We start from the raw sequence: 22,679 nt of genomic DNA on the forward strand, positions 1-22,679 counted from the left end.
GTGATCCTGCTTCCCATGTAATAAGTTAATACAGGGAAAACTGTACACAAAATATACAATATAGTGTACTTTAACATTCCATGTTGTCTGTATACAGAACAATATCTAGAAAAATATACTGAAGCTTCTAGAATATCTTGTTAAATCCACGGTTCTTACTTGTACATGAAGATGTATGTTGATAATCTACTTGTTAAAACATATTGCACAACATGAATTGCTTCCAAGAAGTGATAATTAAAGTTCTACACAGAATATTTTAGCTTGTAAATATTTCAATCAATATTTTGAAGTATATTAATACTTCAAATATAAATTATATAGTGAAAAAGTTCATATAAACAAATTTGCTTAATGTGTATAGCTGCCAAGCAAGTTCAGCATCCTTTATATATCCAGAATTTACAGACTCAACTCATCTAACACATCCATTATTTATACTACAAGATGCTCTATAAGCAGTCTTCAGCTTTCATCCATTTATTCAGCAACTATTCAAACTTACAGTGCTGCTGAAAAGATGAACGCACAAACTGATCCTTGAACTTCTGGCAATCACAGCACCCACACAATCATATGATCACAATCTGGGCACTCAGCTCATGATTATGACATAGCAAGGAGCTATGATCGTCATTTGTAACCTTCCCTGCCAGCATCCCACAAACAAAGTAATCATTACAGTAATTTCCTACCACCCATAGCATGCACACACCCGCCCATGCATAGCCTCTGCAGGTCCTCCCTAACCCTCTCCCATTCACCCTCTACTTGTGTATTGTTTGCACTGGGTCTTCCAAATCCTTCCTGGTTTCCCTTGTGGCACCTTTGTGCTCATTACCATCCATTGTAACCTAAAAATTATCTGAAATCAGAATCCTTTCTCTGGTTTTCTATACACCTTTTTGTTCAAGATCAAAGTCCACATTTTACTTCATCAATGCACCTATGTTTTCCTTTTTTAACCTTTACTTTCTATTGTATACATTCCTGTTCACGGCATTCAGTTCACCAATTCTACCTCCCTATATTAAAGCTTCTCATCTCAAAAAAGGCTACTTCTCCCCATTAGAAGCTATATTCAGAAGGGTATCTTATACTCTTTCATATTCCACCTGCTTTGTTTCAAATAATCCTGCAAACCTATTTGAAGCCCATAATAACTCCAGTTTTTCTGATCTCAAAGGCCACATCTTGAACTGCATCAGGGAGCAGGCATATTATCTGTGCATGCAAACATAAACTTCTGTCACCTCTTCGTTCAGAGATTTTGTTCTAAATCTGTTACATTTTTAACAATTAAATAATGCTCCAGGACAAGCCACTAAACAACAAGTTTGATAATCTGAACAAGTGGAGCCCAATGGCCAATATTCCATATTTAGTCAAACCATATACAATGTAGTGGTGTTGTGGCTCCAAAAACATTAGTAGGAAATAGAATATCAAAACCCTTTTTAGTGTGAGATTAGGTCTGTATTTGCCACAGAAAAGCTAAGGTTACTTGTCAGATAAGTTACCTAGAGCAAACTATGACTCTATTGATATCATCAGGTATATCAGTGGCCTTTTTTGCCATTGACAGTGGTATCTTTTTGGAGCACCTGAGTAAGCTGGGAGTAGTATTTTTGTTTCTACCCTTATTTACAGTTAAAACTACAATTGAGCCCAAAATTTGTGTTAAATGAGAAATTCGTTAAGTGAGTTTTGTCCCATTTTACGACTTTTCTTGCCACATATGTTAAGCAATTACTACAGTTGTTAAAATAGTAACCTGGTTGTTAAGTGAATCTGACTTCCCCCATTGACTGCTTGTCAGAAAGTGGCAAAAGATGGTCATATGACCCCAAGACACTGCAACCATGAGAAGTGTGATTCAGCTGTCAAGCATCTGAATGTAAATCACGTGACCATGGGGATTCTGCAATGGTCATAAGTCTGAAAAATGATCATAAGTCACTTTTTTCAATGCCATTGTAACTTTGAATGGTCACTAAGTGAAAGTTGTAAGTCAAGGACTACCTGTATTTGGGTGCTAACAGGAGATAATGCCTACCATTTGCCTAGCCTCCAGAATTTTGAGCTGCATTTTGCAAAGTTCTGTCCTGTTTCTTAAGTTATTTACTATCTCTTCTTTAAGGAACAGGTTCATAGTCTGGAGGTCCTCCTTCTTCCAGAGCTGATACTGAATAAAAGTTCCCCTTACTGCCTCTAGCTTTGACTAATTAACCACCTATTCCTCCATCACTTCCTTTCCAAGCCCAATTCAAAGGGATCCTTTTGGTGTACTATAGAACTCATTTTTGGAATAAATCGTTACTGAATGTGAAACTGGCCCTTTTTGGGACAGGGATGCACTTAACACTCCTTTCACATAAACCTTTCTCCAATTTTGAAGATTTGGACAATTAATTTTAGAACTGCTTCAAAACTTTACAGTAGATATTATCCATGCTGGTAAGATCTATTAGAGTAAGCATAATATGGCATTCCAAATACCAATTTAAACTAATGGAAGAGAGAAGAGAACTAATAAACAGGACAATGACAACAAAAATTGTTTTACCTAATTCAAGACTGGAAAAACCAGTTAGCGGTAGACAAGAGAAAGTTATATCTTAGTCAATGTGTTCAAATTATTCACGATCTGTAGACAATAGGAGATAATGTAGCTATCTTCTAATTGCCATACCAGTATTTTTATAATAATGAGGAAACAAAACACTGATATATCAGACATGCTGAAAAATATACAAAGGAAGGATTGTGAAATCATATATTCAAAGAAACCATGCCTTCTATCTTTCAAACTCAAGTCAAATCACATGTTAGAATAAATAACTAGACAAAAACTGTGTTTTGGAGGATGGGCAGAAGGTACTGATCAGTATGAGTTATCCAATGGCAAAAAACTAATTGGTTTTCCTTTGAAAGAACAACTGCAGATAAAAGATAAATTTTGATTATGCCTATTTTCCCAACATATTTCCTTAAACTAAAGATTCATATAGATATTATTTTGCCCAAGATTGTTGCAAGTTCCTTGACAGCTGCTCTTAGCAGAAGCTAACATGAATCTCATAAAAAAAAAGTCAAAACAGTTTTCATCAACAACATCCTCTAAGAATCTCATTAAGTAGCTGTGAAATAATTAGGCAGTTGTGGAATAAAGTATTAGGTGATTTCAGAAAAAAGGACAGCAATATTATTTTACGTTATTTATTTATTTTATTTGAATTTATATCCCGCCCTTCTCCAAAGACTCAGGGCAGCTTAAACAGTGTTAAGCAATAGTCTTCATCCATTTGTATATTATATACAAAGTCAAAATTTTATTGCCCCCAACAATCTGGGTCCTCATTTTACCTATCTTATAAAGCAGGGGTGTCCAAACTTGGTCCCTTTAAGACTTTTGGACTTCAACTCCCAGAGTTCCTCAGCCAGCTTTGCTGGCTGAGGGACTCTGGGAGTTGAAGTCCAAAAGTCTTAAAGGGACCAAGTTTGGACACCCCTGTTATAAAGGATGGAAGGCTGAGTCAACCTTGGGCCTAGTGGGACTTGCAGTAATTGCAAGCAGCTGTATTAACAACAGACAGACTTAGTCTGCTGAGCCACCAGAGTATTGGTATTTAGTATTGAATACTAAAGAGGATTGTTAATATCATTTTTTCTAAGTTTTCTGTTTTTCCATTTAAAGAGTTATTATCACATGTTTGGCAACATTTTAAATTAATGCCAGAATACATGTAAATTTTTTAAAAAGACAGCTGTATTAGCTAACTAAAATATTATTTTCTCCCTTTTAAGCCACTGCATAAATTAGTATTGTAGAGGAAAAAAACTATATTGAACTCTATACCATCTCTGTTTTTAAATTGTCTTAAAGATGTCCATCACTGTTAAATACAACAAGATAATAGAGATGTTATAACCAATACCTGTTACTGTCAGGTATGGAACATTTTTCCCCTTCACAGTATTGGTTATAACATCTCTATTATCTTGTTGTATTTAACAGAGACGGACATCTTTAAGACAATTTAAAAACAGAGATCAACATTTTTGAAGCAATTTAAAAATTCAGAGTAGCGTGGTTTTTTGGGGGGGGAAGTATTAATTCAGAACACACTATATGGATTTATTTCAATCATATTTCAGGACATTCTTCTTTTAGGCCTTTCTTAACACATTATCTTCAGACACATCATATACAAAACTAAGGTCATGTGTTATTCAACAGTTAACTATACTAATCCATAATGAATTGTTTTAATTTCATTAGAAGTTATTTTCACTTTTCAAAACCATCCTATAGACTACCGTGATTATTTTTAATTTACCCAAACTCCACAGATCTACCTCACAAGCCTGTGAAACCTGCAAGCGGACCAAGTAAGGCTGTTCCGGATCCAAGCAGTTTAAGTAACTTCATATAAACAGAACAAAAACCAAGGCTACCTTCTTTAATGGAAAACTACATCCCCAACTTTACAGGCGTGCTAAGTCCAGTTCGATCCATTTAGTTGGATTCGACTGCACTTCTCAAGCCACAAGGACACAACCACAGAAATGAACGAAGCGCTCTTGTGGTTTTAGCGCCTCGAGCAGTTTCATTCCAGCGGCCTCCCGCTGCCCGCGAAGCAATTTGTAGGCAGCCAGCCTCACGCACCACCGAGGCAGCCCAGGCAGGCCCGGGAGAGACGGGGAGGGCCCGCCGTCTCGCAAGCCGCCTGGCTCCTCAGGTGCAGCCGAAGACAGAGGCGTGGCTCCCCTCCCGGGTTGGGCCGCCCCTTCCTCCCCAGCGCCGGCCCTCCTGACCCAGCGCCGACTCACCTCGGTGGCCGGGATGTTCACGACACCTGTCGAGCGTCTTTTCTCCCTCAGCTTCCTTTTCTCGATCTGCCCTTTTCCTTTGCGGGCGCTGGGGCCGGAGGAGCCTTTGCCCTTCGGAGCCACTTTTTCCTCCTCGGGGGAAGTTGGCGCCGCGCTGGTTCTGCTCCCCGGGGGCTCCGCGCCTCCTGCTCTGGTTCCGGCTGTCGGCTGGGGCTCCTTCGGGGTGTTTCTGGCCAGTGGGATGCAATTCATGCCGCCGCTGCCATTGTTGTTATTAAGTTCGGCGGCGGCGGCGGCAACAGTGCTGCCGCCACCGCCGCTGGTGGCAGTATTGGTGGCAACTTTGCCATCACTCACCCCGGCCGGCGGTGCTTGTTTGGCCCGCATCTTCTCCCGTTTAGCTTTCCACTCTTCCAAGAAATCGGTCGTAGCGGCGCCGCTGCCCCGATAGCCCCCGGTGGCCATGTTTCAGGGAAGCTGCCTATTCCTTGGCGCCCTTCCAACGAGCCCCGACGTGGCTGCTGACCTTCCGAGGTTTACTAACCGAGCGGACTTGCGAAAGTTGCTGGTCGACCAAAGGAGAGTCGCCGAGGCGGGGTGGGGAGGACTCCACGCAACCCTCTGCAGGAAACAAAAGGGAGCGAGTGAGGCGAGCGCGCTGTCTCCAGGGAGGTGCTCTGCCAGATCCCCAGGGCAGCCCCCCGATTGGGTCTCCCGCAGCCCCTCGAGCTCCGCTCCGCTTCTCTTTTGGCCCGCCCCCCATCTCCGTTTACCAGCAAATCCGGACTTTTCTCGGCTACTCAAATCCCAGCCAACTTTACCCGCTGGAATGGCTGTAGTTCTCACACTCTCTCTAAGCGCACATCTTGCGAACTCTTTTCTTTCTCACGCGCGAGAAGCGCCTTATAAAAGCTGCTCTCCCCGGACCTCTCCGCTTTCCTCCCAAACCAATGTGGACGGACGATGGAAAGTCTCGAGCAGATATCCCTGTCTTAACCTAATTTTACGAAACGCGCGTTTCTCGCCTTCCCACGGGTTACGCAGCTCCCCCACCGAGCAGTTTCCTTTCTCCAACTCCCGGCTTCGATGAAGTTTTGCATTCATAGCGCCCTAACCAGCGCCGTTAAGCGCCGGCGCAGGTTCCAGCTTACCCTCTGATGCTGCCTAGTAAGAAGGCTGTGGAGGCTGCGGCTTCCCCAGGTGAGTTGCCTGGTTGCGGCGCGGAACTCCAGAAGCGGGTCCCGGAAGACTCAGCAGCGCTCCCGAAACTTTCCGACTTTCTCCCATAGGGCGGAGGGTAACCAGGCGAAAGGAGCCGAGGCGGGAGCGGAAACTGCCGAGGTGGCCCTGACAATGGGTAAAGGGGCGTGGAGAAGCCTCCCTAACCCTGAATGCCTGAAGAAGTAACTCCCTCCGAGCCGGTTGTAAATTGAGCGCAGCGGCGCCTGGTTGTTTGTGCGACGCCCGGGATGCCTCCCATGACCGCCCAGGTGACAGGCAGCTAATACCTGCGTTCTTCTAGGATAGCATAATTTCTTCCGCCTGAAGTAAGACCAGTTCGGTGGAAATAGATATCAGGCGTACAAATACTAGCGTTGTTTTATTAAGACGTGTACTGTACAAAGTCTGTTTTAGGAAACGTGAGCTCTGCCCCTCCCTCCATTTGCAACTTTTAACATTTCAGCATTAACTTTTGGGAACAGGATTCTTATGCGAGCTAAAGTTGTTGAAATTAGGCTTTCAATACAGCAGTTCACAGTAGGGGAACCCAGTCTTCTTTTACACCTGACTTTCCTAATTATGTTTGATACAACTTTTAACAACAGCAAAGCAAAATCTCCCCAAATAAACTATTTGTCACAGGTTGGATACTTATTTTATTGGAAACTGATGAATAAATGCATATTTACAATATTATGTACTCTTGAAACAATATACTCTTCAGTATATTCTTGGCGCATGTCATTAGATTTAGAAATGAAATTAGAATGGATAATTGAGTACTTGTTGGGGGGGGAGGAATCAAGCCAGACTTCAATAAATGCTGCTCAGCAAAAAAGACCTGATTTGCACTGATGAGTGCCTTATGAATAAAAGAAGCAAATAAGTATCTGTTTCATTAATTAAAATTGAAATTTTATTTTAAGAGTCTTGTCTTCTGATTAATGATAGTGTATTATTTGTTTCACAGATGAACTATAACTTTCTTCTATCTCAAAAGTTACATGGGAACTGATGCTGAATTGATTTTATAGACATTTACTAAAGTAAGATTGAAAATCCTATAGTCTTTGGATATTCCTCCTCTGTGCTGACTCAGAATCTTTTTGTAATTAGAAAATAACCAATGTTCCATCCTTGTATTTTTCCCACATTAGCATCCTTGTGAAGGGGATTGGGATGAGAGAAAGTACAGGTGGTCCTCTGGTTGTGACTACTCAAAGTTCAGTGACTGTTCAAAGTTACAATAATGCTGAAAGGGGACTTTAGATCCCATTGCAACACCCCATGGTTGCGCAATTGTGATCCAGGTTCTCAGCACCTCAGGTGCTTTTTCACAATTATGATATTGAAGCAAGTCATATCACATCATCATAATTTCCAGTGTTCCCTGCTGACTTCCCAAAAAATAGGTCAGTGAGGACGTAAGTTGCTCCTGATTTGTTTGGGGTTTTTTGCACCTTTCTATAGCTCGCTGTATCTCCACTGGCCATCAGCATCCATGCACCCACCTATGCTTCCAGTGACTGCCTATGGTACACTCCTGCAGTACCCACACAGATGCAGCTGTATTCCATAGCACCTGTCCACAGTACCCACCCACTCATAGTGCTCACCTGCAGTTCTCACTTATCAACCTGCTTGCCTGGGAGTCCTGCATCTTCTTGCATGGACCTGGGAGTTATGATGGCAACTCAGACTCAGGGACTGACATTGTACTTTATGATTGCATCACTTAGCGACAGAAATTCTGATTCCAATTGCTGTCATAACCCAAGGACTGCCTATAATTGGTCTGTCACTGGGCCAGGTTTTATCCCTAAGGGAAAATGAGAATGTATGGTTTTCTAGTTTCTGATCCAGCAGTCTAATCAGCATATCAAAGCCAAGCAATCTATTTGGCCAATCTCATTTTTGAAATTTATTTGGAGAATATAGTGAAATAGCATAACAAAAGTGTTCCATTCCTGTTTTCCTTTCCTGTTTACAAAATGACTATTGTGTTATTGTAGTATAGCCTTACATATAACTTCAGAAATCTATTGACTAAGTTCACATAGCACAGAAGTCCAACAATACAGTATATTGCAACCATAATAGGTATTAATAAAACAATAAATATTTCAATGCCTAGCAGTATTCAGAAAGAGGAACTGATCATCATTGAGCATAATAATAGTGAGTAAAAACATAGTCTAGCCAAAATACATTATTCAGCCCTTTATTTCCTACTTATGACTTTTGGAGAATAAACCACTAACTCTCTCCCACTGGGAGTCAGACTTAAAATTACTTCTTAAGCATCAATAGCGTTGAGGTGGCAATAATACATATTCATAGTTTTTTGTGGTGTATTATACAATATTTATTTTGTGGTGTATTTATACAATATTTTTTTCATGGTACTTTTACACAAAACAGGAATGCAAAATGTGTGGCTGCCGTTTGCAGTTTGGGAAGATTTAAGGGGAAATATGAAGTCTTCAGCATCCTGACTATTAGAGGAGATGAGGCCCAGATACATGTTCTTCCCCACCCCCTAAAATCAGGCTGGTCTTCTGGAATAGCTTCCTTAGAAAAGTCCAATTAGTCTCATATGTATTCACCTGTCAGAAACAGCTAAAAACAGCTTTTCCAGAAAATACTTGGAGGCTGCTTACCAGAAGCTAGTATGCTTTTGTATTTTTAATTTTATCATGATGTATTATAAGACATGAGCTGCCAGGGATCTGCTTATGATTTTGGCATGATGTAAATAAACTCTTCAAAGATATCAGCAGTAATTCAAATATAAAATTAAAATTACAGTCTCATGACATCCTAGGGGTTTTTTTTAGCCAATAAACAGGAATTAGATCAGATTTTGTGATTCTTTCCTATATCTGAGCTCCATCATTATATCTGCATTCATCATTGTAGATCTTTCCCAACACTAAAAAACAGCATATTTTAAATTCCAAAAACAGTCACTGACCCCATGGTCTGTTATTGATTAACTCAAGTTCTGTTGTGGTAAGATTGGTGAAGTGCCCATTGCAAAAATGCTGACTTAAGATGTTTGCATTTCAATAGTGGTATCTCTTAATGGGAGCTTTTGGGGATAACTTTTAAATAAATGTAAATATAGGTTTTCATGCTCTTTTCACCCACTTCTTGGAATAGTGGAATATATTCCCACTAACTCTTATTATATGTTTCCAATTATGGTAAGAAAACATCTTGCCCATCTCAGAGGGGAACTCATTCCAGAAGAAAGACGCCACTACAGAGAAGGTGCACTTCCTGGGTCTTGAAAGATGACACTGTTTAATCAAGGAGACTTAGTCTGCCAGATCATACCAAATAGTCAGAGACCATGGAAGACAATAATAAATCTTAAATCTTACCCAAATGCACAGTGGCAACTATAGGTGTATTCTGGCAAGTCCATAACTCCTCATTCTGTACTAGTTGAATCTTCCAAGTGGTCTTCAGAGACAGCAATGTGCAGAGTGGGTTGAACCATGAGTTGACAAGGGTGTGAGTGACTGTCTAGATCGCTAGTGAATGCACAAATTGCACATCACTCCTAATTGGGGAAGTGCAACACTGTCCAGAAGTAATGTCAGAAAATCCCTGTGTCTGAAAGGTTCCAAAAATCTTGGCAGAATTCAACTGGAGACAGTTTTTCCCCATCTAGGCCTGCGTAGCTTTGCAACATAGCGTCAAAAACCTTATTCAGTCCGCCTGCAATTGAAATATACAGTTGAGTGTTACTGATGGAGAGTTGTAACTAGAGTCTACTTTGAACTGCGTTGATTTGAGAGGACAGATTTGATTGTATTTGTCCTCCAAATGGCAGCATAAAGTAATCCATATATACTTTATATAGTATTTGTTGATTTCTTAAAAAGCTAAATGTAGATCTAAACTTTTTTCCGAAGACATAAATGATACTAATACAAGCAGTAGTGAGGTGTTTTTTCTTGGTATTTAAAAGGACTGGATCACGATGATTTTGGGTACTTTAATATCTTGCTTATTAGTTCCACATGAATACTGTACAAAACCTGGAATGAAATTCTATATAATTTTCATGGAAATAAACCTCTCTTAAACATATATAGGAACACATATAAATACTTAATGTTCTTTTTTCTAGCTCTTAAGGCTATAATAGTAAATCTTAACATAAAATATCACAAATAAAAGAGCAGGCAAAAAAAGGTTGTTATACCTTTTTAATTTTATTAATGAATTAAATTTTATGAATCAATAAATACAGGTAACTTTATTTAATCTCCATAATGCTGATAACTGAAATAATTACCAAAATTCATTACTATTATAATTTCAAGATAGTCTTTTGGAGATTTTGAGGGAAAGTTAATGCAATATATAACTGAATGAACAAAAAATTCATTCTTAGAAGTAAATACAACTTTTAAGCAAATTAAAGGTTTTAACCTTTTAATTAATACTATCAATTCAACTGAACAAAATAACTGTTTTAGGATTAAGAACTCAGTTTCCTAAAAAGTCATTGTTAATGGCATTCCTTCCATTTTGTATTCCTCCAAGTTGTCCAAGACTATTCAAATCGCCTTGCACCTTACATTTATCAGTATATAACTACAGGGTCTGAAAACCAAATTCTCCCTTATTAATAGATAATTGCATTTTCTGTTAAGGTATTGTTGGAATCGAAGAACGGCATACAAATTTTTTGAAAAGTTTATTTTCTGAAAATATTTTTGAGGAATTTGAACAGAATTCCTCTCAAAATATTAATTCATTTGGGAATAATATTCATTTTGAAAACATTCACTTTCCAGTTTCTGGTCCCAATTGTACTTCCTTGCTCAGAAGTGGTCTAGAATTAGGGGTTCTTTTAGACTCAGAAGCTCCTGCTTGAAAAACAGGTGACATCTGTGGCTTGGGAGAGGAATTTTGCAATTATATTTCATGTATCAATAGTGTTTTTTTCAATTTCAGGAAACCCTTCTCTCAGTCACTAATGCCCTGGTCACATGTAATGTGGACATCTTTCAGGAGAAGCTTCCATTGGTTCAGAATTGTAATAGCCCAAGCCATGATGGATTTATTCTGATGTACTCTGATGATATTACTGCTTTAGGAGATGCATTGGTTACCAGTAGGCTTCTGGGTGCTATTAAAGATGCTGGTTGTTACCGTTAAGTCTGTATGACCTATGACCATCATTTGTGTTGTAAATGTTGTACCTTTGATGTAATTTTTTTCTTTTTTTTCTTTTTCTTTTATGTACACTGAGAGCATATGCACCAAAACAAATTCCTTGTGTGTCCAATCACACTTGGCCAATAAAATTCTATTCTATTCTATTCTATTCTACTCTATTCTACAAGTAGTCCTTGTTTAGTGTGTGCCCCATTTAGTGACCATTCACAGTTACAGTGGTGATGAAAAATTAATTTTACGCCATGGGCGAATGGATGCATAAAATTAAAGTAAATAATAAATAATATGCTAATATTCCTGTTGTCTTTGCATTCATTTTTAGTACACTTTCCTTTGTATCAAGGAACAATAGTATTTTGCCAATTAGCAAGAACAGATATAATGCAAACACATGCCTTAAATAAATTTCATAGCTACTGCCTAAGCAAATCACATCCATTTCTGAACCTCATCTATCTATTAATTTCACCTATGATCATCTACATTTTTCTTATGGATTGAATTCATTCAGAATGTTGCAATTTTCCTCAGAACTCATACAGCTAAAAACAGCTTTTCCAGAAAATACTTGGAGGCTGCTTACCAGAAGCTAGTAAGCTTTTGTATTTTTAAATTTTATCATCCCTGAGTTTTCCATTATCTTCATTCACTAGGGAATAAAGTACATAGTAGGCAGTAGTGGGTTGCTACCCGTTCTCCCCAGTTCGCAAGAACCGGTAGTAAACATTTTGAGTAGTTCAGAGAACCGGTAGTAAAAATTCTGTCTGCCCCTGCCCCCAATCTATTGCTGCCTCTCGACTCCCAGCTGATTGGCTAGAAGGAAAAAATCAAGACTCACTTGTCGAAGAAGAGGAAAAAAACAAGACACCGTCCCTTTAAATTGATCGGCTGCTTCTCAGCCAGGAGATCACTTGGCAAAGAAGAAGTGGGGGGGAAACGCTGTCGTTTTAAATTGACAGAGAGGCTAGAAGCTCCGTTTTGAGTCAGCTGAACAACAAATTGGATAAGAGGAGGAATTCTTATATGGTTCAATGTTTTTGAAGTTTTGGGATTTGTGCAACATGGGCTTTGTGTTTCTAAAAATGTTTGAGCGAAGTATCCTGTCTTGAATGAGTTTTCTGCCTGCTTGTAAATGGAGCCGAACTTCCGGTAGCTGTTTTCTGCTTACAAAATTTCCTTTATGCAGCTGGCAGGAATGTGGGATTCCAGGCAGGTTCCTTGCTAGCAGCTTGATTATTCCTTAAATATCTGGGATATTTTATTTGGGAAATGAAGAGGGGGAGTTTGATTCCTTCCCAGAAAAGATTAGTGAGGGGAGGAAATGGGGATTTTGAAGTAACCTTCCCCTGGAGTGGGGAGGGAATGGGGATTTTAGGCTTGCTGTCAAACATCAGCCATAATACTAATGATCGTTTTGAACAATATGCAGGTTGTATTACATGAATGGCTATTTTATATGTGAAATTATGACTGAAATCTATATAGGTTCATACTGTCAAGAAGTTTGTCCTTAGTTTTAGATTGCTTCTCTCTTTGTTGAGTTTCCATCCATTGCTTCTTGTTTTGCCTTCTGATGCTTTGGAAAATACTTCCTCCCCCCTTCTTTCTAGCAGCCCCTTAAAAGCCTGTTGCCTATCACACTCTTGGGCAAAGCATGTGAGCCATTTCTTCCTTTCAATTTCATGAAAGTCCATGAAAGTGCATCTATAGCAGAGGTCTCTAATCTTGGCCACTTTAAGACTTTAAGACAGCAAAGCTGGCTGAGGAATTCTGGGAGTTGAAGTGGCCAAGTTTGGAGACCCCTGATCTATAGTATGTAGATAATAAAGTTGCAAAAAGGTGAACAAGATTTTTGCAGAACTATAGATACGTTGAGGCTGGGTGTGACAAGGAATGGCTGGGAGGGGAGGGGACAGGGGAGGTACCCCTTGACATGAGAGACATTGAGTTGGCCACGCCTACCCAGTCATATGACCATCAAGCCATACCCACTGTCACATGACCATCAAGCCATGCCCACAAAATAAGCCACGCCCACAGAACCGGTAGCAAAAAAAATTAGAACCCACCCCTGATAGTAGGCCTGAACATGGACTATCCAATGAATTCCAAGCCCAGTCCACATCTAAAATCCAGAAGTTCCTGATGGGCTGCTGTGACTAGCGAAAGAGGCACCAAACTGACAATAGACCAAACTTGTTCCTGTAGCCCAAACTCATATGTAACCAGTTGCCTTTGAAGATGTGCTACTGATCATTGCCAGAGTGTTTCTAATGGGCACAAATTTTCCTTTTCAATCTTGGGCTCATGGTTTCTGCAGTACCTGCAAACCAGAACATCAAAGGGTCAGCCTCCCCATTTCTGTCTGACTAGATCTCAATATTACATGCCAGGTTTACTTGTTCTTCTAGCACCAAATTATAGATTCTATCTTACTATTTACAGACCCAGTGTTCATCAGCAACCTGCATTTTGTAGTTGTCCTGCTTTCAGTGTTCCAGTATGTAGTTTTACTGCATCTTTATAATATACCCAAACTCATTAAGAGGGAAGGTGGCATATAGTGGCATATGAAAGATTTTGGAAATAATATGTTTGTCATCTTGAGTTATTTGTAAAAATAATAAAAGTGAGGTTCAAATAATAAAATAATTTATAAAGTTAGTAACAAAAGATCTCCTGTAAAAAGAGGTAATTATTTCCATATGTAAGGATTTTATTGTTTCTAATTTTGCAGATAATTATTTTGCTCTGGATTATTAAAACTAATGCCCTTAAAAGCAATCTAGCCACATGTCAGCATCTCATTCCATTGTTTAGTGCCAAAATTAGTGTAGCCCAAATATCTGTTTTTGTGATATAAGTCAATAGCTATTCTTTTTAAAGTCAGAACTTTCGAAAAGAATTTGCTTGCATCAGTACCAAGCAAGGAGCTATTATTTAGGTGTGTTCTAACTTGTTTAATTGCCTCAGCCTTAGACATCACATTCCAACTGTTGCCACCTTCTAGCTTCAAAGATGAAAATGCCCATGATATTAATATCAATCCAACAGTTATTGGCTCATTTTCAGTTTCCATTAGAATCATGTTTTTACAAGTTTGTAAACACTAACTCCTCCATCTCTTTCACCCCCACCCCATTCCAGTTAACTGCTCTTGGAGCTTTCACATTTTTCTAATAATTTTCTGGTAAGTTCCTGAAATCCTGTTTTTTTTATTAAGTTGTAACTAAAGGAACAGTTAACTTGATTTTCTCTAGATCTACCTTGTAATGCTTAGCCATTAAACAATTTAAGCAAGATTGACTAAAAATGAAAACCATTTCGGATAAAAACATATAGACATGATCTTAGTCAAATTCATGTTTAAACAAAGCTAAAAATATATACAAAAATGTGAAAGCCAGTTAATGCGAGATGCTTATTTTTAATTTTGTATCTTTAATAAGAAAGAGTGTTGCTTTATATTAAATAGGAAATTAGGTTCGGTAAGCTAATTATTGTTTAAACTTTGCAATTATGGAAATGTGAGCAGTAGAAGAAATATAATACATGGTTGCTTTTAGTGTAGCACACCCAAATTCCCTCTCTGAAAACTGATTTATTAAATTACAATGGATAGCTTCATGTAACATTCTAAGCCTACACCATGCAAACTACATTATAATTCATCGTGATATAAGAACCCAGACTCAGTCTTGGTATTATTACTTGGTACTAGCAAAAAAGAGTGTTTCTGAGCTGAGAACTATGCCAATTAAATAGATAGGCATATGTAATCACTACAATGTGCAATCTCCTACTGAGAAGAAGTCTTCTCAGAAACAAAGTCCAGATTCCATTTTAGACATTTATGGAATGTCATGATTAAGTCATTCTTAATGTTTATTTTTTACTGAATTACCACTTCTGACTAATACTACTACTTAACTCGTGTATAATATGCACATATACACTGTATATGACTGAAAGGTTACAGTAAAAAGGTCCCCTGTTTTACTGTCAGCTATTCCTTGCTTGTTATGAATAACTCCCTAATAAATTGGGCTAACTATTGCTTTGTCTTATCATTCACAAGTGAATCTTTTATGTTTGGCTTCAGGTAATATTTCAAGTGTAGTTATAGGCTTGTTTGGATTAAGCAAATATTTCCATTTAGATCTGTGGAAATAATCTATACTGCCTTAGACATAAAAGGCTAAAATTGAAGTCAGACAGTTCATGTTGGATGTAGACTATTTCATATAATAGGAAAATTACTTATTAGCTGTGTAATGTTGTCTATGAATTTACTGAAGAGTTTTTTCTAGATAGATTTCATTAGTTTAGACTGCATTTTCGGAGGGATTCTTTTTCATCTGTGTTGTGATGAATATTGATTTTAAATAAACATATTACATGAATAAATACTAACTACTTACACTATTCACTGGTCCTGGTTTTATTCATTTGTGGCATAATGGCTCATATAAAGATATGGGATGGGGGAGGTTAGCATCTACATGAAGCCATCAGAGCAAAATAAAAATTGGAATGGATCTAAACAACTCAGAGAAGAGTTAATCATACAAGAAGATACAATTCAATCAACATAAAAGTAAGTCAAGAGATAGCTGGAAAAAAGTCATGACAAAAATTCCCAGAGATGGAAGAACGTCACCACAAAGAGGCCCAGTAGGATTAACTTTGTACAGAATAAATATTAACAAAATTGAGACAGGTAAGGCAAATGAAGTAAAATTCAGTTGCACTACAGATATGCCTCAAAATGTGATTTATAATCTCTCTGAGTTGAGGGCGGGGGATTAATTGCAAAACAATGGACTGTGAGAGGTTTCATATGGATGGTCCTCTAGAGTAGCACTTACCAACTATGGCAACATTAAGATGTGTGGACTTCAATTCCTAGTATATTGGCTGGACAATCCTGGGAATTGAAGTCCACATGTCTTAAAAATGCCAAGGCTGAGAAACTATCCTCTATTGCAAGCTTACTAATTCTGTGTAGAAGTATGTAAAATATGACAGACAAGATGTAGTGGTTAAAGTATCAGGCTAGAAACTGGGAGGCTGGGAGTTCTAGTCTGCTTTAGGTGTAAAACCAGCTTGGGTGACCTTGGACTAGTCATTTTCTTTCTGCCCTTGAAAGGAGGCAGTGACAAACCACATCTGGAAAACCTTGCCATGTAAATTCCAGGGACTTGTCCAGACTCTCCAAGAAACAGACACGATTGAATAGATTTTTTTAAAATGGAAAAGAAATGAAATTTCCACAAATTTAAATGAACACCAACTGTTTGTTTTGGTGTTTTAAAATATTGTACTCACTTTTTAAAAGGAAGAATAATCATGTCTGGAGGGCATGAGGCTCCTTTGTAATCTCTGATCATCTGGTATGACCTTCAGTCTGCAGAGGAACTTCTGATGTAGGAGCTGTAACGCTGAAGCAAGCAGAGAATTGCAAAAATAAGGCTAAAGGTTTGTAATACCAGGCTCTAGGCTTAAAGGATTTATCACAAGCATCAGCTCTTCCAGTACAGCACCAAAAGCAGCTTATCACCTGCCAATGTTTTGCAAACTGCAGCAGTTTAGGTGAAACCAATTTTTCCCATATCCATGGTCCAGGAAAGGAAGCATTATTTTATATATTTTTCTCTGACTTTAGAAAGTGAAAATAATTGTTCATACAAATGAATTACATTTGACTATCACTGACTGGAGTCAGCCACTGCCTATACATATTTGCCTTTTATCTAACTACAGCATATAAATCCTGTAAAAATGGCTTTAGCTTTTTTTTAAAAAAAATGAAAATAAGGTATCTATTTGCAGCAACCTTACCATTGGACCGGTGAAAAAAGAAGCTAGTTAAACTAGAAAATGTAGTTTTAAATGTGGATGTTTTTATTTATTAAAATGTTTAAGGTTCTGTAAGAAGTTAGCACCTACCCCTTTCCTAGAAGAATGACATATTCTAGGAAATATTAAAAAGGAGAATATTATACCTCCTTGGATGAGAAAAGGAGAAACATGTTCTTGGAAAGTAGCCCCCACCTTTGCTAATAGCCCCAGAAAGACTGGTGCCAACCTATCTACAAGACAAAAGGCTGGGCCAGCTTATCTACAATACAAAAGAACTTCACCCTCCGGAAACAACAGGATTAGCCTTCTAGCCATCTCACGAAATGCCATCTGGGAAGATTACATCACCCAGCAAGATTCAACCAAGCCCAGGACTCAAGACAATCTACAAAGTTATCCCTGTATAGTCCCATGGGAGTCTGACAACCAATCAGAATACATTTATTTCACAGGAACAGGAAGCAAGTTCAAAGCCCAAGAGAGGGTATAAATATATATCTCTCTCCACTCCATGTAGTCAGCTACCCAGGACTTCAAACCATGTGATCCTGTCCACCATTAAACCATCTTTCCAAGCAGTCTCCATGTTTCCAGTGACTTTCTTCCCACTTGGAACTGAACCCAGATGGACATTTCTTCCAACAGTTCTATTGCTGTTTTATTTGAAATATAGACTAAAAATGATTAAAAGTAAGTGATGTATGCATCTCTTTCCAGTCTTAATCCCAATTAATTTATTTGGCTTGGTGAGGTGTTGCACAAATTCTTGCAACACCTGGAATCATAGTATCACCCAGTTTGAGAACCAATGGTTTAAAAACCTCATTTGTGTTTTCAGCGCAAGCATCTAGAATTGTGAGGGTCTTTGCAGAGGAGAAAAAAATTCCATCATCTAGTGCATATGCTCCTGCATGTCGTTCCTATATTTTCCCTCTGAACAGCAGATCAGAAAACACAAGTTTTATGATTTGGAGAAATTGGGACACACATGGATTTATCAAAGCTTACTTCAACTGAAATCAGTCATATGGCCATAAAGAATAACACTGTCCTGCCAAAAGAAATATCTACTCCAGAAGTGATATCCAAATGAAAATGCCTCAAGAATGTACAAGCTTATGGCCACATAATCCGCTTTGTAAAGATCAGATGACACTACATCAGAAGCAGAGGACCAAGTAATGAAAAGTAATGAAAACCAAATACTGACCTGATATTGGCAATCTCTTCTTGGATCTCTCATACCACAAAAATAGATAGGAAGCCTGAACAAATAACTCCACTGTGTATTCTACCTAATCTTTTATAAATCTTCAGTGAATGAAAAATTGTTCAAGACAATTAGAAGACAGTAAAAAAGAAACTTCACAGAACTACAGCTAATTGATACAACACATGTTTGGTGGAGGAAAAAATATTGTGCTAAAGAACCAGTTTATTACAATAAAATTGTAATATTGATCTGCTTTCAAGGCATATAACTCGTGAGAGAAACAAGCACAGGAAATAGAAACCTCCAAGAGATTTCCAAAAGTTACTGTAATCAAAAACTTCAGAATAAATAATAAAGACCAGCATCCACAAATGGTTTACATGGAATGCATAAGCCATTTTGGATTCTCGTGTGTGGTGAATTGTGGGCATAAACTATATAAGGGGAATCCCAATTGACAATTAGAATGCTGAAATTTTCATTTGTAAGAAGTGATGACTGTCTAAATGGCTAAGAAAATGAGCTGCTGAACAACGGCCCAGAACTGGAGAGAAATTACAAGTGTGGTGATCCAAAACCATCATGTCTTTTGGGTATCAGTTGGTTGGACTGGCCAATCCTAAATTTGTAGAGGGAGACAGAATATTTTTTAAAGGCGTATAACAAATATTTATATAAGTTTCCAAACTTTTAATTCCCACATTAATATTCAACTGAAAATGGGAATAATTTTGAATTGGTTGCAAGATGGTTGGCTATACAAATGTTTTAAATAAAATAAAATACATAATTATAAGTACATATTCAAAATATCTGTACGTATGTACAGCAAATCAATGTTAAAACGAAACTTGAATAATATGAATATATGAATATTTGAATAGCCTTCTCTGCGTCCCTTTCAAGGAAGTTATCAATAAGTAAAAAGTAGGAAGAGTCTGGTGGACTTCAGAACTCACTAGATAACCTCCAGAAGTAACAGGTCTCTAATGCCATTCTTCTGATACCTGTTTGTATGTGGTACACTCATTATATACTGTAGCCAGAGGAGATAGCTCAAGGAAAGAGATTAGATTTAAGAGATGAAATAATTCAATACAGAATCCTAGCTGCATTTGGAGTTTGTTAAGCATCTACTATTAAGCATAGGAAAATGAGAAGACCAGGCAGTTCAAATGAATATAAAGGTTTATTGCAAGCTTATGCACTCTACAAGAATTTGAACTACTAATGGTCAAAGCAAATTGCTGGTAGGTAAGAGTCAATGGAATTCAGGGTAGGCTGGGCTTAGAACTTGTGGGCACGAAGGGACTCGAGACGGATGACACGTTGGGACCTCTCCTTTAGGCTTGCCCTGCTTATCTCATAGCACTTCATGGATACAATAAGTAATTTGCAATTTGTTCTTTAGTTCAGTTAAAATGCCACTTAACTTGCCCAATATTGGTAGAAGGCAGGTATCATTGTCATAGGTGGAATTACTTTGGATAAGTAAAGCAAGATGACATTGTGCTGCATGCTTCACCCCCCTTTAGTTGTTGCACGGCCAATAGAAAAGGAACAGGGCTAGTGTCACAGCATTGCTTCCATCAGTTTGTCCCCCCCACCTTTCGCTCCCCATGCGGATGCCGTTGGTTTGTAAATGCAATCAGGTAATTATGGGGGAGGAGGAGGAAAATCATATGAATATCTTCACTGTTGCTGAAAACAGTAACACAAACACCTACATGAAAATACTGTCGCTATAATGGTTTGAACAAAGAGATGAAATCATAGCCAAGAACATGCACAATGGTAACTTCTTACCAAAAAGTTTGTGCAGCACTAGATTTTTGCCCTGTGTAGGAATGTGTACAATGCAGCAAGATTATGAACTTAAAGTTGCATGAATATTTGTTAAAATAAATGTAGAATAATTAAATGCATAGGCGAATGAAAGGTAAAGGAGGTGAATGCAGAGTTGAGAGGGATGGAATATTTTCTTAATTTGCCAGTTTCTCTAAATTCTTGTTTATTTCTTCCAACTTCATCCCATATTTCAAACATGTTTGAAAGGAAATAGTTTGCAAATAATTTGGATTGGAGAAAGGAGGGCAGGGAAGGGTGTGGGTAGCTCTTCTTTAATAGTTCCAACAATGATTTTTCCTTTAAAAGCAAAAAGCAAAACAGTGAGTTTGCAGAGACCTAAACTCTCTAGCCAACAAGCCTGCGTCATTAAATGGACTGAGTAGGAGAGAATAACATACACAAGCTGAAATACTACTGGAGATAGCAAATAACATTTTAGTGAAATACAAGCCATGCCAACAGGCAATTCTGGAAAATGTAGTTCTAACACCAGTGGAGAAAGGTTTTATAATGCATTATTAATTATTGCATCTATGGAGTCAGAAAACATGCTAAATTTCAGAACACATTACTTTTACTTAAAATCTGTAAAAATGATTGTTTTTGAGGAAAAAAACCTATTTTGATACAGCATACATAAATATATTTGCTTATGGTAACTTTGAAACATTCTTCTTTAGTGATATGTAACTATTTTTTAAAAAGGAAGTTCATGCATGCCACCTGCTGTCCCAGTTTAGAATACCTTTCTCTGCCATAGCTTTAAGTTACTGAAGGGAATGTTTGTTAGCAGCAGCAGCTACAAGAACAATTTAATTTACTTGTATGGACTGCAGGAACAGAAATGTATCAAAGACTAAAGTACTATATGGAGTGTTCAAACTCTTCCAGAAATATCCAACTTCAATTCATTCATATATTTTTAATGATAAATAGTTCTGTTCTTTACGAACCAATCATTTATTTAAGTAAAGACAGATTGTTTCCCTATGTGAATTAGCATCTAAAGCAGAGGAAGAACCCAGTTTTGGCAGGATATGATCCATATTTTAGAATCATATGCTCATAAGAAAAGGAGGGAATTGTTTTTCATTCAAGGCCTGATTCATTTTAAAGAAATGCATATAATCATAGGGCATATAGCAAATTGTTAAAAGGCAAAGTCAGGATTATTCCACTCAGGCTGACTATAGCTTTCTTCTTTGCTTGGTTAAAGAGGGCTTATAACACATCCATTTAGTTAAGTAAAATTTCTTTTGAACCAGATCAGACTTTATACCAATGACTCAGTTTAGACTGAGGTCATTTATTTAAGAGGATTTAAAAAGTCTGGGTAACGGATGATATTTATAAACCATGAGTGTTGCATAAAGTTTTAACATAGGTAAAATTCCAGTAGGATACCCACAGTTTATAAATGTCAACTATGCAGTAGAGAAGAAACATTATTCCACCAATCTCTTTCTTTGCAATGAGAAGAGTTGCAGTGGCAGGAGGCATTGAAATGATACTAAATAATTATCGAATGGTTGTTGTTCCATACAACATTAATTCCTATTGAGCATAATTTTAGCACAACTGATTATGTTTCAACTAATGGCACTCCTTATCCTGATAATTTTTGTAATAAGACTGAGGCAAAAGGAATGTGGAAAAGCATTTGTTTTGTGGATTTTAAACAGGCAGTATAGAATCGGTAGAATTATTTTACCTAAACCTTGAGTCAGGAAATAAGATGACAGTAATTCAAAAACACAGTGCTAGACAGTTCTTCACATACTTACAGCAAAAGCATGTATACATCAAATAAGTTTCCAAATCATGTTGAACTTAAATGTCTGAAACTATATCTGAACAGCAGGCATGCCTACATTTTCTTGGTATTAACTTATTTAATGCTTTTCTACTTTCACCAAATCTGATAATATACAAATCCACACGGTTCACAGAAAAAAACAATTCAGTAGTAATACTAAAAAAGTTTGTTCATTATTGCTGATTTAACTTTTTGTTGCTGAAAAAAACCCAGTTTTTTTTCTTGTTTTGCTTTTTCAAAATAAAAATGCTTTGACTTTACTTAATTAAAAAAGGCCCACTCTGTAGCTTTAGTGTTTTTAGAAGAAAAATTTGTTTACTGCATACCACACATGTGCTGCAAGACTGATTTTAAATTATACAGTGCTCACAACTATGTCTTTTCCCCCTACATAAGGGCAATTTTCTTCCAAAGCAAAGTTTCTGACCTTGTGTTCTGACTAAGGCATTTATCAGCAGGCGTATTGCCCAGCATAACATTCCCACAGCACAGGATTTGAGACTTCTTATCCACTATTGCTTCTTTGCAATAGTCCACTCTTTTTAGCTGATATATTAAGAAAATCATTTTTTCCCACTGAAATGATTATGAAATTCAATTCAATGCAATTGCTATTCAATGTACAAGCTTTTCTTTCTATGCCATACAAGCTTTTACAATATTAACTGCATGAAAAGTTTACTACTC

General features: G+C 37.7%; 1 protein-coding gene across 1 annotated transcript in view; it reads right to left on the reverse strand.

Annotated features, from left to right (window-relative positions):
• Positions 1-6,189, reverse strand: part of PAWR (pro-apoptotic WT1 regulator) — a 59,514-nt gene extending 53,325 nt beyond the window's left edge. The window contains exons 1-2 of the mRNA XM_058190688.1: positions 5,985-6,189; positions 4,834-5,454 (exon numbers count right to left, since the gene is read on the reverse strand). Of these exons, the coding sequence (XP_058046671.1) occupies positions 4,834-5,298 (465 nt within the window). The 5' untranslated portion in view covers positions 5,299-5,454; positions 5,985-6,189. The remainder of the gene's footprint in view (positions 1-4,833; positions 5,455-5,984) is intronic.
• Between the last annotated feature and the right edge of the window lie 16,490 nt (positions 6,190-22,679).

Source organism: Ahaetulla prasina, chromosome 7 (assembly GCF_028640845.1).
Source record: "Ahaetulla prasina isolate Xishuangbanna chromosome 7, ASM2864084v1, whole genome shotgun sequence".
NCBI classification, from domain to species: domain Eukaryota; kingdom Metazoa; phylum Chordata; class Lepidosauria; order Squamata; family Colubridae; genus Ahaetulla; species Ahaetulla prasina.